Source organism: Lepidothrix coronata, unplaced genomic scaffold (assembly GCF_001604755.1).
Source record: "Lepidothrix coronata isolate B3197 unplaced genomic scaffold, Lepidothrix_coronata-1.0 Scaffold13, whole genome shotgun sequence".
Lineage (NCBI taxonomy): Eukaryota > Metazoa > Chordata > Aves > Passeriformes > Pipridae > Lepidothrix > Lepidothrix coronata.
The window spans coordinates 487,966-503,306 of NW_016690193.1; the positions used below are offsets into that span (position 1 = coordinate 487,966).

General features: G+C 41.3%; 1 protein-coding gene across 3 annotated transcripts in view; it reads left to right on the forward strand.

Moving 5' to 3' along the window:
• The window catches only part of MCUB (mitochondrial calcium uniporter dominant negative beta subunit), a 48,778-nt gene that overhangs the window by 8,126 nt on the left and 25,311 nt on the right, over positions 1-15,341 (forward strand). Inside the window, exon 1 of one of the 3 annotated variants that reach the window (XM_017805759.1) lies at positions 6,979-7,023. The exons of 1 other annotated variant lie outside the window; for it this stretch is intronic. In XM_017805759.1, the coding sequence (XP_017661248.1) occupies positions 6,994-7,023 (30 nt within the window). In that variant the 5' untranslated portion in view covers positions 6,979-6,993. Of the gene's footprint in view, positions 1-6,978; positions 7,024-8,380; positions 8,411-15,341 lie in introns of those variants that run through there. One more of the 3 variants, XM_017805760.1, reaches the window with a different exon arrangement.

Genomic DNA, 15,341 nt, shown 5'->3' on the forward strand with positions numbered 1-15,341 from the left:
ATTATGAAGGTGCCAAGCTCCTTAGATGCAGCAGCACCTATGCTCCTAAGGACCTCTGTGGCCTCAGCTGCTCCTCTTCCAGCCCCTCTAAGCTAGAATCCCTGATATGAGACATAGTCATGACAGGATTCCTGATCCAAGGAGCAAACCTAGCACAAACATGGGTTTGCAGCTCAGACCCCTCTGAAGATTTCACTGACAGGGGTGGAGGGAGGATTTGTGTGGCTGTGGGCTAATCTCCAGGCTGAGCTACGTAGAGGCTGGGAGCTGAAGTGATGATTCATCTGGGAGCGGAGCAGAGATTTTGGCTAGCCTGGGGTATGTGGCAGTACATCTTCCTTTTCTACAGATACTATCTGTTTCTCCCTTGCCCTAGATAAGGAAATTAGATAAAAGAATTGTTTGCAATCAGTAAAATGAAAGTAATTACAAAAATAGAAGCCAAATTGAAGAAATATGTCTAATAAAAGTAATGCTGTGTGAGAAGTCAAAGTTAAGAGTCTTGCTGACCTGAATGCTGCACCCAAGGATGGCAATACTGAATCAGCTGAGTGTTGGAAGACAAGGATCTTGATCAGTGGCTCAGGTAAATACTCAACACTATTAACATAGTTGAAACTTAAAGGCAGTTGCTTTTTGCAGCTGTATTGTAAGAACCATATACGTGGTCTGTACAGCTGATGTGTTTTAGGTAGACCAGGTACTTTGAAATAGCAAGGTGGGGGAGTTTATCTTAGCTTCTCAGTGGATTGGCTCCTCTCCTCTCTATCTCTGCAGCTTTTCAGAATTTTAAAATTCCAGATAAAACTACCAGAAAGTTGTTAACGCACCAGTTTCTTAAAAGACAGTGTTAATTTTTAAAGTTTACACTGAGATCATGTCTTCCCAGCTCTGTAAATACTTTTCCAGAGCAACACTCATGCTAATATTTTTAACTAAAAGCAGGAAGTCTCTTAAATTTGGGGAGGGAGGGAATGGAAACACAGCAAATAGTGATCTTGAGCAATCTCTTTGCTGCCAGAGGCGAGAGGGTGAGTGTATCTCTTTTGCTTTCCCCTGTTTTGACTGCTGGATGACCACAAACTCTGTTGAAACAGGAAAACTGAATCAAGTCATTGAAGGTCTTTTGCGAGGAGGTTTTGTGCTCAGTAACCAAATACAGTATAGGGCTGAATCATGGCTTCTGTGTTAGATGGGCCTTTGCTTTTAGTTTGCGTTTCCATTTTAATCTTATGTGCTGCTGGCAATATCCTGGATTCCTACTAGCACCTTCCCAAAGACTGCTTTTAAATGAGTCCTGAACTATTCAGGCATCATGTTACATATGTTTGTGGCACACCTTTTGGCAGTTTGCTTGTTGGTTTGGAAAAGTTTTTTAAAGCCATAATTTGTTTTCTGTAATATCGCAAAGCGTAAGCCTTGCTAAAGGTGCCACACAAAGAGGTTGTGAAGGCTTGGAATAGGGAGGTTCCTGGGGGTTTTGCCCTCAGTTGACTTGGGAGATGACCTGCTGCAGGGTAAGTTGAAACTCATTTAAACAAAGAAAGTTCTAATAAAAATTTTGAGACAAGATTCCTGCCAGAGCGTATTCCCAAGCATTGGCACCACAGTAGTACCTTTGGCAGTCAGTTCTGCCTGGTACAGTTTCTCACCTAGCTGCAATGGCTTTCAGGCATAAGCAGGTTTTTTTAAGGCAGGTAACACTATTTTTTTTGTGGAGCTGGAGCTAGTCCCAATTTAATGTGCAGGGACTGAAATTGCTGTACTGAGTTGTCTACCTTTTTTCCACCCATTTTAATCTGTTGGCTGTGAAGGCATTCTTCAGTGTTCTTTATTGTAGTAATTTTAAATAACATTATTTATCTGAAGCCATAGAGTTTGATATGCTATAGGATATGAAACTAAATTCATATTTACATCTGTGTGCTTTAATCAGAAGCCAAACACTCAGTGTTTGTAGCTTTTCTGGTATAATAAAACCAGGCATACTTAAAAGATTGCTGCTTGAAGGTTGACGTTTCAGACTTGGTCTTGCAGTGCCCTGTGACTGTAAGCACACTGGAAATATGACTGAGCTGGAGTAATTTAAAGAGACATAAAATAAGCCAGGCCCTATAACTGAGTTATAGGTGTTAAACTGTGCATGCTCCCTGGAGTACTCACCCCAAGCTGTTCTTCATGGCAGTGGAAGTGTAAACTGAGTATATTTAGCTATAAATCAGACCCTGATACAATTTTAATCTAAGCAAACCATCTCAGTGGTGCTGGTCTTCAGCATTTCATAATGCAGCACATACTGTAGCTTGTTTTCTTGTGTAGCTTGTTTTCTTCTTTCCTGCTGCAATGGCCGTGTTACTTTTCTCATGAACAGGGATGCAACTGTCTTTAGGGATTCCCCCAAACTAGCAAATGAAAACTGTAGTCTCATTGGTATTCAGATACAAATATGGCTTTGGGTTGTTGGAAAGTAAGATCTTAAACCCATGCATTCTACCACTAACAATTATAGCTTATCTTGTCTCACTTGGTATTAACTATCAGTAGTTAATAGTTTTCTTGCCATATTACAAAAACTTTTGTGCAAGTTATGAATATTCATAACTAATGAAAGAAGTAACTGCATATGGTAACGTAATAAGGTAGATACTATCAAAAGTTATTAAAAGGCTTAAACAAAAATGCTGATGCAGATACGCTGCTAAAAATTTTGAATGTCGAATTCAAACCCCTAGGTACTGCTCTTGGCCTTTGTGGTGCTCCTAATAGTTTCTAGATTTTTGGTGAGTCTCTGTGTGCATAATCCCATGATTTAAGGACTTGAGCTTAAAGAAAATTTACAACATTTCATGGCAGCACTCAGACCAGCAAGATCTGCTAGAAGCCAGGAGCAATGTGCTGGTTCATAGGTCAGTGCATACTGCTATGGCATAAGCTGATCTTATCTGCAAGCATGCAAGAGAATATTTATGTATTTCTGTGGCACAAATTTGAAATACTCCATATGCACAAGCAATGCAAAGTTCCGGGAGTGGCCATCATAAAAAATAGTCAGCCAGCGGCTATTCCTAGACCTGGAACATTCTCAGGGGATCCACTTCAGGGGGAAGCTGTAGTTGGAGGAACTTGTTTTTGTTTTGTTCCCTGATTTCATGCTCTCTACATGTCTGCCCTCTCCTGATGAAAGCAGAAAAATCCAGTGTCTCACTTCAGGGAAATTTCTCTGAAGCCCAACAGCACATAGGGAGTGAAATTACAGCATTTATTCCAAGGCAGTGGTGAAAGCACAGATTTATGGACTCTTTTGTTTAGTCCAGGCTATCAATATTTAGTGGGCAGTTTGTCTGTGTCTTTACTAGTTTGTTGTACCATGCTCTGGCTGGTGTAACATGCACTCTGTAGTACTTATAACCCCTCATCAGCGAAGACCATTCAGGGTATCCATTTTTGTTTGAGTTAGTTTGATAGTGTTACTTAATGCTTCTGTTTAAATTTCAGTGGTTTGCATGTAGCTTCAGAGACTGCAGCTGCAGTAGGTAAATATGGCAGACGGTAGGTTTTTAGCTGAACTTCATCTTATTCTGAGAGTGAAAGACAATAAAAATATGGGGAAAACAACCTACAGAGACTAATCGGTCTCTGTATACTCTGGTATAAATATATATATATACATATACACTTTTTTGTGTAGCCACAGACAAGTGAGGAAAGAGTTTTTTCAATATGTTTATTAATCCATATCAAATCCTCACTCTCGGAACTGGCACACTGACAAAGCATACCGCAGCAAAATCCTGTGGTGTCAAAGAGATTGTGACTGTATTTTTCCTTTGTACTTTTTCCAGGATAACACATTGCAAAGATTGTTATGATTCTCTATTACTTACTTGTTGTTAATCAGATATTTTTTAGAATTTTCTAGACTTTTAATAAACCATCAGTGAAAAAATTCAGACGCTGTTTTGCACTCTGGGAAAAAACTCCTAATAAGGACCTTTAGGACTCAATAAGTTACTGCAGCTTCTCCAGACTGTATTTTTCTCAAGAAGTTTTATAATATGAGAAAGATTTACAAGAATCCTTTTAACTGTGTGACTGTAGGGAACTCAGCTCAGGTTCTACTGTATTCCTTCCTGACAACAGAGCAACAGTCAGTCTGAGAGCCTGGCCGGTCTCATTTTCTCCATTTCTCTGAGAAGGATGGTGAGTTGTATAGTCCTGGGTGTCTGCATTTCATATTGCAGATGGTCTTGGATGCAGATTGGGCTCTGTGGGCATGATTATCTTTTCACTGTGGCTCATTCTGAGTGGGCTGGTATATCCAGAAAAAACTGTCCATATGGAGAGACTAGCTGGGAACCTGGAAGCAGCATATAGCTGCTCAGTGTGATGGTGCACCTGGACCAGAAAGCCTGTCTGTATTGTGTGCTGTGCATGTAGTGTGTACCTTCTCACCAGGCTGGGAAGAGAGCACTGATGCCAGAGCTTGTTTCAGGCTGTTGCCTCAGGATGCAGCTTTTTGTCCAAACGTCAAATGCACAAGATAACAGAAACAAAAAATAATTCCTTAACCGAAGTAGGTTATAGGGTATAGAAAATTTTTCCTCTCTGTGTTTCTAGCAGTCAGTGTCCTCTGTGTCCTCTTCAGTCACTTGACAGCAAGCAGTTCTTAAATATTTTGTGTGTGTGTATGTTTTTTTTTTAAATGTCATTACTTCTCAGAAACATTAGGTACTTATTTTCTAAACAAAATATTATGGTTCTCTGTACTTGTCTTCCATTGAGATTTGAGCCTTTGAGATGTATTTTAATAGAGGGTTTTTTCCAAGCTCTTTCATACTCAAGGGGATAATACATGCTTTTATAAAAACTGAGATTCTTATCCTGTAGACAAGCAATTACAGACGGTCTGAAGTAAATAGCACAAGGATTTGGGGCGTGTACCTGTCTGTGAATTGCTGATGGCTATGTTTTACTCTCTGGGATTGGACTTCTTAAATTTATTTTTTTTTAACTTGGTCAGCAGTATTGACCTAAGTTAAAGATTGACTTGACTGAATGTGAATGGTGGTGTTTCAGAAGGGAATGGGTTTCAGCATCAAATTGATTTTATAGCAAAGGAAGTTTGATTATTGCCTTGTTATTTTTTCAGATATTTTCTGTCAAAGTGTTTTTTGGTCTCACTCAAAAACTAAAAATACTTCCAGTTTTAGTATTCAACCTCTCCTACATAACAGAAGTCAGTGAATCGTACTACCATGGTTTAACACAGAATAGGTTGAGCAGATATCGTTTTGTTAGTAAAATTTACAAACTCTGCTCGAATTAAGAAAGATGTATCAGTGAAAGTACTACTTCTGCTGATATAAATCTATCAGCTGTAGGAATTCTGCCTTTTCAAGCCTGTAACAAACAGCCCATGTCCCAGATTTGGTAAAAGCCAAGGAACTGGTGTTATCTTAGTTTAACATCTTTGAAGGAAAAAGAATCAGTATAATTATTTACCTGTTTTGCATATATGAGATGTTCCTATACTGAGAGGCTTTGTTGATGTAACTATACTATACTTTTTGGGACACTTTGACAAGCAGGAGACATAATATTTATAATCACATTTTAACTTAGAGCAGTTACTAACTGTTTTCTGTTTGCTTTGAAAGTTCTAAGCTTAAAATAGCATACTGTCATCATGGAATCATAGAATGGTTTGAGTTGGAAAGATCATTTCTTTCCAAACACCCTGCCATGGTGTTTCACTACACCTTTCGCCACACCTTTCACTAGACCAGGTTACTCAAAGCCCCATCCAACCTGGCCTTGAACACTTTCAGGGCATCCACAGCTTCTCTGGGCAAGCTGTTCCAGTGCCTCACCACCCTCACAGTAAAGAATTTCTTCCTAACATCTAATCTCTTTCAGTTTGAAGCCATTCCCCTTTGTCCTGTCACTACAGTTCCTGATGAAGAGTCCCTCTCTGGCTTCCTTGTAGGACCTCTTCAGATGCTGAAAGGTTGCTTTGAGGTCTCCATGCAACTTTCTCTTCTCCAGACTGGACAACCCCAACTCTCTCAGCCTGCCTTCATAGGGAAGGTGCTCTAGTCCCTGTATGATCTTTGTGGCCTGCTCTGGACCTGCTCGGACAGTTCCATGTCCTTCTTACGCTGGGGGAAGCAGAACTGTATGCCATATTCCCGGTGGGGTCTCTTGAGAGCAGAGTAGACGGGGACAATCCCCTCCCTAGACCTGGTGGCCACAGTCCTTTTGATGCGGCCCAGGATATGGTTGGCATTCTGGGCTGTGAGTGCACACTGCTGGCTTGTGTTGAGTTTTTCATTGATCATCACTCCCAAGTCTTTTTCCACAGGGCTGCTCTCCATCACTTCTCTCTCCAACCTGTAGGTATATCTGGGATGGCGACAACCCGAGTGTAGGACCTTGGGCTTCGCTTTCTTGAACTTCATGAGGTTTGCATCAGTCCCCTTCTCAAGCCTGTCCAAGTCCCTCTGGAAGGCATCCGTTCCCTCCAGTGTGTCGACTGCACCACACAGCTTGGTGTCATCCGTGAACTTCCTGAGAGTGCCCTTGATCCCACTGTCCATGTCACGGACGAAGATGTTGAACAGTATTGACCCCAGTACCAGTCCCTGAGGGACATCACTCGTCACTGTTCTCCACCTGGACAATGAGCCATTCATTGACCACAACTCTTTGCATGCAGCCATCCAGCCAGGTCTTTATCCACTGAGTGGTCCATCCATCAAATCCATGTCCCTCCAATTTAGAGACGAGGGTGTTGTGGAACAGTGTTGAATGCTTTGCACAACTATAGGTAACCGAGGTAGATGATGTCAGTTGCTTTGCCCCTGTCCATCAATGCTGTGGCTTTGCCATAGGAAGACATCAAATTTGTCAGGCATGACTTACCCTTAGTGAAACCATGTTGGTTGTTTCCAATCATCTCTGTTTTCCATGTGCCTTAGCATAGTTTTCAGGAGAATGTGCTCCGTGATCTTACCTGGTACACAGGTGAGATGGACTGGTCTGTGGTTCCCTGGGTCTTCCGCTTTCTCCTTTTTAAAAATGGGAGTTATATTTCCCTTTTTTCAGTTGTCAGGAACTTCACCCAAATGCCATGATTTTTCAAATATGATGGATAGTGACTTAGCAACTTCATCTGCCAGCTCCCTCAGGACCATCAAATGAATTTCATCAGGTCCTGTTGCCTTAAGAGACTGCAGAAAAACAGGACTTAGAGCCAACTTAATGTATAAGATAAGATAAAGAGGGTAGATCCTTTAATTTCAGGCCTGAGGCCTACAGGAATACACATGATGTGCCTCCTGTGTCTACGGGATTCCACAATTTAAGGTGTTAACCCATCCAGTCTCAGATTTATCCACCTTCAGCACCTCCCCCCAGCATGTCCCTCTGGAAATCGAGGCAGGGGGCTCTGGGACCCCCTCTTCCTCAGCCTCCTCTTCATCACAGCACATACAATCCTTGGAGCTTCTCCAAAGTTCTGGGCTTGAAGGTCACTGTGCCTTTGTGGTCTCTTTTTGTCCAGCCCAGGGTGCAGATGTTCTTAAGCAGAATGAAGGGCTACCTCGAGGGAAGTCTAAACAAGCTAACGGAATTTTGAGGGAGTGATATGGGTCGGGGTTTGGTATGTGCAACCGTTAAGCTACTGCCGTTACTTTTACTGGAAAATAACTGGTAAGGGATATAATACTGCTACTTCTAAAATCTACAAAAAGCTAAAAATCAAAAAATCCATAGGCATCATCCCATGGACTTGTGCACATTCAGGTTCTTTAGATGGTCTTGAACTTGATCCTTTCCTACAGCGGGCAATGGTTCTTCATTCTCCCAGTCCCTGCATCCCTGCGTCTGCCTTTTGTGACTTGGCCAATATTTTACATATATATATGTTCTATATATACTTATATACTTACACATTTAATTTGGGGTATGGTACTTAAAATACTAAGAAATTGAAAAGAATGTTTGGAGTGATGCTCTAATAAACATTCTCTCAATATGTAGTTATGTAATTGACAGTAGATTTTGCTATTCATTGATCATTTTCTGTATTGCAGCTGCTGACTTTTTATTAATGGGGAAGAAAAGTTGAGTGGAATTATTTTTTTTAAATTAGGCACTTTAGAGCCAGTAGCAATAGCTAAGGTACTCCCATAGTTATATACTTGGTGTCTGTGTAGAGATGTTTCCTGATGATAGCTATATCAATAAGCTCTTTCTAGTGCTGAGAATGCCTTAGCAGAGCTAATGTGAAAACATATTAAAAATACATAACTCCATCTTTAAGATCTTAATTACAGTGAGACAGGAGCTATATCCAGTGTTGAGCCAGCTGGAAACTAATGACCTCTCTTTGGTGATGCTGTGGATCAAGGTGAGCAGCTTGCCAAGAGTAACATGTCAAATTTTCTTTTGACACATCAAATTGTCTTTTTCTTTGCTAAAGCAGAGGTTAAGCATTCTAATAGGTATTCGGTGGAAGCCAGAGGTGCTGTCTCTCAAAGAAGCATAATGCTGCCAGCCAATTAATTGGCATATCTTGCCTCTAAGTGAGGCGGTGACTCAGTTTCTGTTCAGTGTGGAGCTCTGTGGGAGTCAGGAGCTGGGAGCTGATGGCTATCAATGCACTGGGACGCCGGCCCTGTGCCAGCCTGCCGGGACAGTCTTCAACACTAGCCATAGTGCTGCTTTTTGCACCAGCACCGTGGGATTCTGATGTCTAGTTTGTAGAAAGGACAGAGGCCAAACTGGAAGCTGCTTTTCTTGCCCACTGCCAAATGCAACATAATTATCTGTTTTGTTGATACCAATGCCAAAATAAATTGAACTCGTGCTTGTAAAATACCTGCAGAAGTGAAACAGATGATGTAGTAATGAGATCTGCTTGCCATGGATCTGAAGGTATCTTTGGGAATGCAGTCCTGGCATTACTGTTCTAATGGTGCTGGTGGCAGTTGAAGTGGAGTTACAGAAATAAATGATGCTTAAAATCCTCATCAAAATCCCCAGATGTTTCTTCTGCTGAAAACAGTCCAATGTGGAGTTTTGCTGCAAATTGGAGTTATAAAAGAAAGCTGCTTTGTCCTATCTTTGCATTGGCACATAAAAGTCATAAAAATAAATTGCAGTGTTGTTTAGGCCCACAGGTGTGTCCAGAACTGCACTTCAGATTAATGCTTTGCATTTGATACCTTTGTGGCATTTTAGTAATTATGAATGTACTTGATTTTCTTAGCAAATAAATTTATAGATTCAGACTCTGTAACTCCAGCACTTGGGTTTTTTAGTGCCTGTTCTTTTCTGTGAGCTGATCCAGGGATCCTCTTTCAGTTTTGAGTGCCGACAGGAGGAACAAGTACTCTTTTTCCTAGAGAGGTCTGAACATGCTGGATATGGTAAGTATAATTTTAACAGGCTAAAGATATAAGGAAAGAGGAAAAGGAAGAGGGAAAAGTGATAGTTGTAATGACAACCATTCGCTCCTTCAAACTCCTCAGAGAAGGAGATGACTAGGTCATGTAGTCCTTGCTGTGTGGAGCTTTGGGCACTGGAACAGAGAGTGGCCAGGACTTGTTTTGCATCCTCAGAAGGGTGCAAAGATTGGGGCTGCTCTGTGCTTGCTACTGACCATTCCCTGTAGCTGCTAGAGCCTGGAATTGTCTGATTCCTTTTTTTCATCATCTGCCCTTCCCCGCCCTGGTTCTGTGCTCAGCTGGAGAGCACTTGATCTCTGACTGTGAAGTGCCATCCTTTTGTCTCCTCTGAACAACTTCAGAGGTTAAGAATTGTTCTTTCACTCTCCTAATAGTTGAAAAAAGGAGTTTTTCTGATCTGTGCAGCTGAAGCTCATAAAGCAACAAGTGCAGAACCAACATTCAGATGATTCGTTATCTGAACAGATACGAGGAGCGACTGGAGTTCATCTCAGAGTAAATGCTACCATAATATATTAGTAGGATCTATTAATGTCCTAGAGGAGGAGTATTCTTGCATTGCTAAATATGATATGCTCTCAGCTTCAGACCATGGGGGATGACAAAAGCATAATGCTGAAGTAAAGTTAAGGAGAAGCAAGCTGAGAAGTACCTTGGCATGATTCTGGTAGTTAAAAATTTATCAGAAGCAGACAGCTCTTAGTCTCATTTTTCTTCAGCCATCCTTATTAATATAAGGTAATAAACCATGCATAGGACATAGTTTTCCAGGGAAATGGCTGCAAAGGGTCTTGCTTCTTAAGCAAGGATGATTAATATCTGGTTCCTTTAAAAAAAGCAACTAGAATACATTGAGTATTTATTGAGAGTCACTGGAAAACAAAGTTTCTGCTTGAGCTGTAGAGTTGATGTAGCACAGCATAAGAGTGTTCTGCTTCTGTGTTCATTTCTGCAATTTTCTGCTGGCCATAATAGGGTGGTTATGAAAGTGGACATGCATTTAGTGGTTTGATGTGGTTGGATTTTGCTGTTTATCAGCTGCAAGTTCAGCAGTCCATCTTATCTCTCTTTAGCCTTCTTTTTGTAAAAGAAAGAGTCCTGTGGACCTGGTGTTAACTTGTGTTAGTGTTGTATCAGTGGGTGCAGCGATTATGCAAGGCCTCTCCATATCTACGTCACTTCTGCAGCCATGGTCATGAGTTTGCTGGCTTGATTTGCTGATGTTCTCCTTCACAGCCCCCTTCATGCTCACCCTGGTTTCTCCCTCTGGACTGCAATGCTTAATGTGCCTACAGAGGTCCAAAATGTCTGTTACGTGGAAATGGAAGAGCAGCAGCAGTATAGCAACACCTGCTGTGTGTTCACACAGCTGCTAAGATGACCCTGCAGCTGCTGCTACTGAACAGAGACTGTGCTTATGTGTACCTTATGTTTTGCATATGCAGAATACAAGATGCGTTTCTGAAGTGGCCAGTGGTTTGTTGTTTTGTTTTCTGTTCCCAGGCCTTGTTGTCTCACTGGTGCTGAAAACATAGAGCTGTTTGATAAAAGAGATTAATAACTACAAGTTCCTCTTGTGTCCCAGTGAAATCCAGTGGCATAGATGTTGAGAATCTCAAAGGCAGTTGAAGTCTCTATCCCGTGATGTTAAACACATGAGCTGTCAGCGTTGTTTGAATCTAGTGTGGAGGACACACAGCGCAACAAGAGGTAACTGTGCTGTCTTGGGTCCTACAGACAAATGCTGATTTATAAACCTGGCAAAGTCCTGCCTCTCTCCTCATCCTTAAACAGCAGGCTGGAGGAAAGAGAGAGTTACAGTCCTTTTCAATCTCTCAAATTTACAGGACAATGTAGTCTATAAACTAAGCTTTATTTAATGAGCTCATTATGAAAGAAAGCAAACAAATATGTCAGTTGAGCTCAATCCTCTTTGTACAGACTAGTCTAACATGATTTTACTAATTCATCATGATTTCACTTAATTCATGAGTGATTATCTTTTAGAGCCCTTACAGCTAATTTGATTAGACTTCACAGTATAATTGAGCATCTCTGTCTCTGATCCTCAGACAATTGCTGCAGGCAGGGAAGAACAATTACTACTTTATGTACTTTGAAAAACCAACACAGTTAATATAATTTAAGTTACTTTAAAGGCAACATAGGTAACATTGACAAGTTCTCTGATTTGTAACTTGTGCACCTGTGAGCAAAGCAGCGACCTCACAAGGAGGGCATCCCTGTGTCACACTGGGAAGCAAAAAAGTCTCAGCAGTCCAACTGCTGCTGGATCTGCTTCAGAAGTTGTTTGGAAGTTGGAGCTATGCTATTTCCCTAGGATTCCCCAAAAATGCCAGGCAATCATAATGCAAGGACGGTGGCTGCAGGAGACAGCAAGCTACAGCTAATGACCTTCAGCCCTTCCTGCCCAAGGTGTCCTGTTAGGGCGTTGCTCTTGCTTTATCCTAATGGCACTGCTCCCAGCATACATGAGGCCTTGGGGTGGGCTACTTGTCAGCCAAAATGTGAGCAGGAGCTGAGTGCAGGCAGAGAGAGACTTTCTCCGACCTGCCTCTTTGTCTGATGGTCAGGCTGAAGCTGTGTGGTCACAACAAAGAGTCCTTTGCCAGGGACTCTTTCTTAGAGCTTTACTGCTCTTCCTTGGTATTATCCTTTGAGAATGTTGCATTTTCTGCTGGTTACAGTCACTGAAGTATGCAGGCATGACAGAAGTCTACCTGAAGCAGGCCAGAGTCCAAAGTTGAGTTGGCTGCAGTGTGTGCAGCCCCTGCACTTGTTTCTTCCATTTGATGCAGCTGTTTTCTATGTTTAGGAAAATATCAGAAGTCTATGAAATTGGATCTGCTAAAACCAAGTTGCTGAGTATCTTTCATACATCTGATCTTTGCAGTGATAGTTGTGAGACAAAGCAGAATCATAGTGTGCAAGGATGTTAAGCTGCTGTATTTTGGGAAACCCACATAAAAAGTATTTATATTTTGGACTTTCAGAGAGGAGACATATAAACTGTGCTGTGAAAGTGAATGAAAACATTCTTACCCTATTCTCATTCCTCACTGGGCACCCCTAAGGGATTTGCCCACCCATGGTTGGGTGGGAGAATGTTGATCTAGCTGGACTATTGTTGGACCATGATGGCCATTTGTAGGGGTTAAGAAAAGTTCTTGGTTTCAGTGTGGTTCTTTTTTCTTGACAGCTGATCTGCTATGCCACAAAAATACAGGCAGCAGATGTGACAACTCTCCAAAAGAATAAGGTCCTTTGATAAATATTAAAGTCAACAAATGCATGCACTTACAGAAGAAGTAGGATTTAGACACTACAGATTTAAAATTAAGAAGTTGTAGGTTGGTAGTTTGAAATGTAATGTTTATCTTGGTAGAATTTTTTTTCTGTTGAGTCCTAGGACAGGAAAGCACACAGCACTCTTTCACATATAATGCAGAGATGATACTCAGGTTTTCTTCTTTGCTCCACCATAAGTTTTCTGTGTTACCTTTAAGTAACTTAAATTATTTAAACTGTGTTGGTTTTTCAAAGTTGATAAAGAAATAATGGTTCTTCCCTGCCTGCAGCAATTGTCTGAGGATCAGAGATGCTCAATTATACTATGAATAAGAGACTTATAATCAAATTATCTGTAAGGGCTCTAAAATATAAGAACATATTTCCTGCCTCCAACCTTTTCCTCTTCTGCAAAGCAGTTTTTTCAAAAACATCTTTTGGCACGCTCACTGCTTTATTATTGAGCAGCAAATACTGGCAGCTGTTATTTTCTGGCCAGAGGTGCTCTTTACTGTCTGTGCCCAAACACTCAGCAGTTGAAAATAAAACACTGGAAAGGATTAAGATGCCAGGTGTTCATTCTGTCTCATATTTAGGATGCCAACTGTGATTACCACGCAGAGTCAGGCAGTTGAATCGGAGGCTTCTTTCAGAGAATGTGAGGTGAGGAGGTGCCAAGGGCTGTCTCAGGGCACTCCCTTATGCTTTCTTGGCAGGTGTCAGTCAGCAGCTGTCTGTCACAGGCTGAAAGTGCAGGACCAATCACAGCAGCTGCTTCTCAGGCACTGGCTGTAGTGAGACAGGAATGTGACCTTCTTTCTGTGATAGGAGCTAAACAGCAATATGGACTAAAGGTTTGGAGTAAAGAAGCAGCACTTCATGGAGACCTAGGAAATCTGGAGTCATATAAAAATATTTGCTCTTTTTGCCAGTTTAATTTTCAGAAACCTCTTGTGCTTTTCTACATTTGAACTGTTTTGTTTTTGTTTAAATGCAACTGTACTTTGAAGGGTTGAGCTTAGGAAGCACATCGTTAATTTAGTCTTCTAGTTTACAGTTATTTTATAAAATCCAAATGAATTACACAAATAATATGTAAAGAGCAAAGTTAATACAGGTTTTCAGCATTTAGCTATTGGACCCTGGCTAAATCTTCATGCTCCAAGCCTGATGAGTATTGTTGGTAGTTGTTCCAGTTGAATCAGCCATTAAATATTCACGGATTTACAGTCAGCATAGAAGTGAAACTGTCAAAACAACTTGCCTGATAATGACAAAGAAATAGCTATCAGAGACGTGGCAGGCAGCTTCTGGGCTGAACTGTTTTGCTTCGGAAATTTCAGTACGATTTGCATTTTGTATCATTTCTGAGAAATGCATAATGCAAAATGTATTTTTTATTTTTTTAAGAATTCTGAAGTGTTCAAACTTGTCAACTGTCTATTGTTTTTCTTGCGTTTTGACTATTTTTCCTTGCAAAAGAAAAAAGAGGAAATGGATGAATGACTTATTCCATGTGTTATAAAAACATATGTGGTGATTGGTGAATTTATACAACTTAACTGCCTGACTCCATGGTCTGCAGGCAAGTGACTGAATCTTATTTTTTTTAAGTTTTTAAAAGAGACTAATATTAATAATAGTATTGGATAAGTCCGAGCAGGTAGAAACACAGCAGTTGAAGTCAGCCATTGTTAAACACAGATCTACTTTTCAGTTGAAAAAGATGAAAGGAAATGGTGCTATTATCTGGTCTGCTTGGCTCCATGTAGAAGGTCTTCCTTTCATGGTCCTGATAACAGGAACAGGATGTGGAAATGATCTCATCTGGAATACAAGTGGGAGTGTATTATGAAAGCAAGTGCAGACTAAAAAGGAGGGCAACTTAGAGAAATATGCCAAAGCTGCAAACTGTGCGGGAGGGATGGGAATTTTATGTCTTTGTCTGCCACTATGCAGTGTCCACCTCAAAAATAGCTGCTGACTGCTTTTCTTCTTCCATTGCAGTAGTTTTAATTTCCTTTGCCTGCTCTGTGTAACTTCAAATGAAAATCCATAAAGATGAGAGAAGCAAGAGGCAGAGACACTAGAGAGAAAGCCCCAGCTCCTGAGGAAGCAGATAAATTAGGTGAGAGAGCAACAGATGGTCAGTGTTCCCTATGCCATGCAGGTTGTGGTCAGCTCTGCTGCTCTGGCATATTGCTCAGGTTTCTGTATTTGTGCATGTCCCAGCCCTCTAAGTCCTTGTCTGCAGACCTTCATTTGTGCTGGTCTGAGTGTTCAGGAAACTGGTAGCTATTCAGCTGGTGACCTACCCAATGTCACCAGGCAGGGTTTTTCTTACTGGGGACATCTCTTACAGGGCATATGCAATTGCAGTGGCAGAGGAAGATTCAGGCACAGAAGGATGAAACAGAGCTTGGACCTTGCCATTCCCTGGCCATCCTGCACGAGCTGTATGGGCATCTCAGTCCCTCAGTAGGCATGCTCCTGTCCCACAACTTTGCTGTTACACTGCTAGTGACCACTAAATTACTCTTGCATCCGTACTCCAGACGGAAG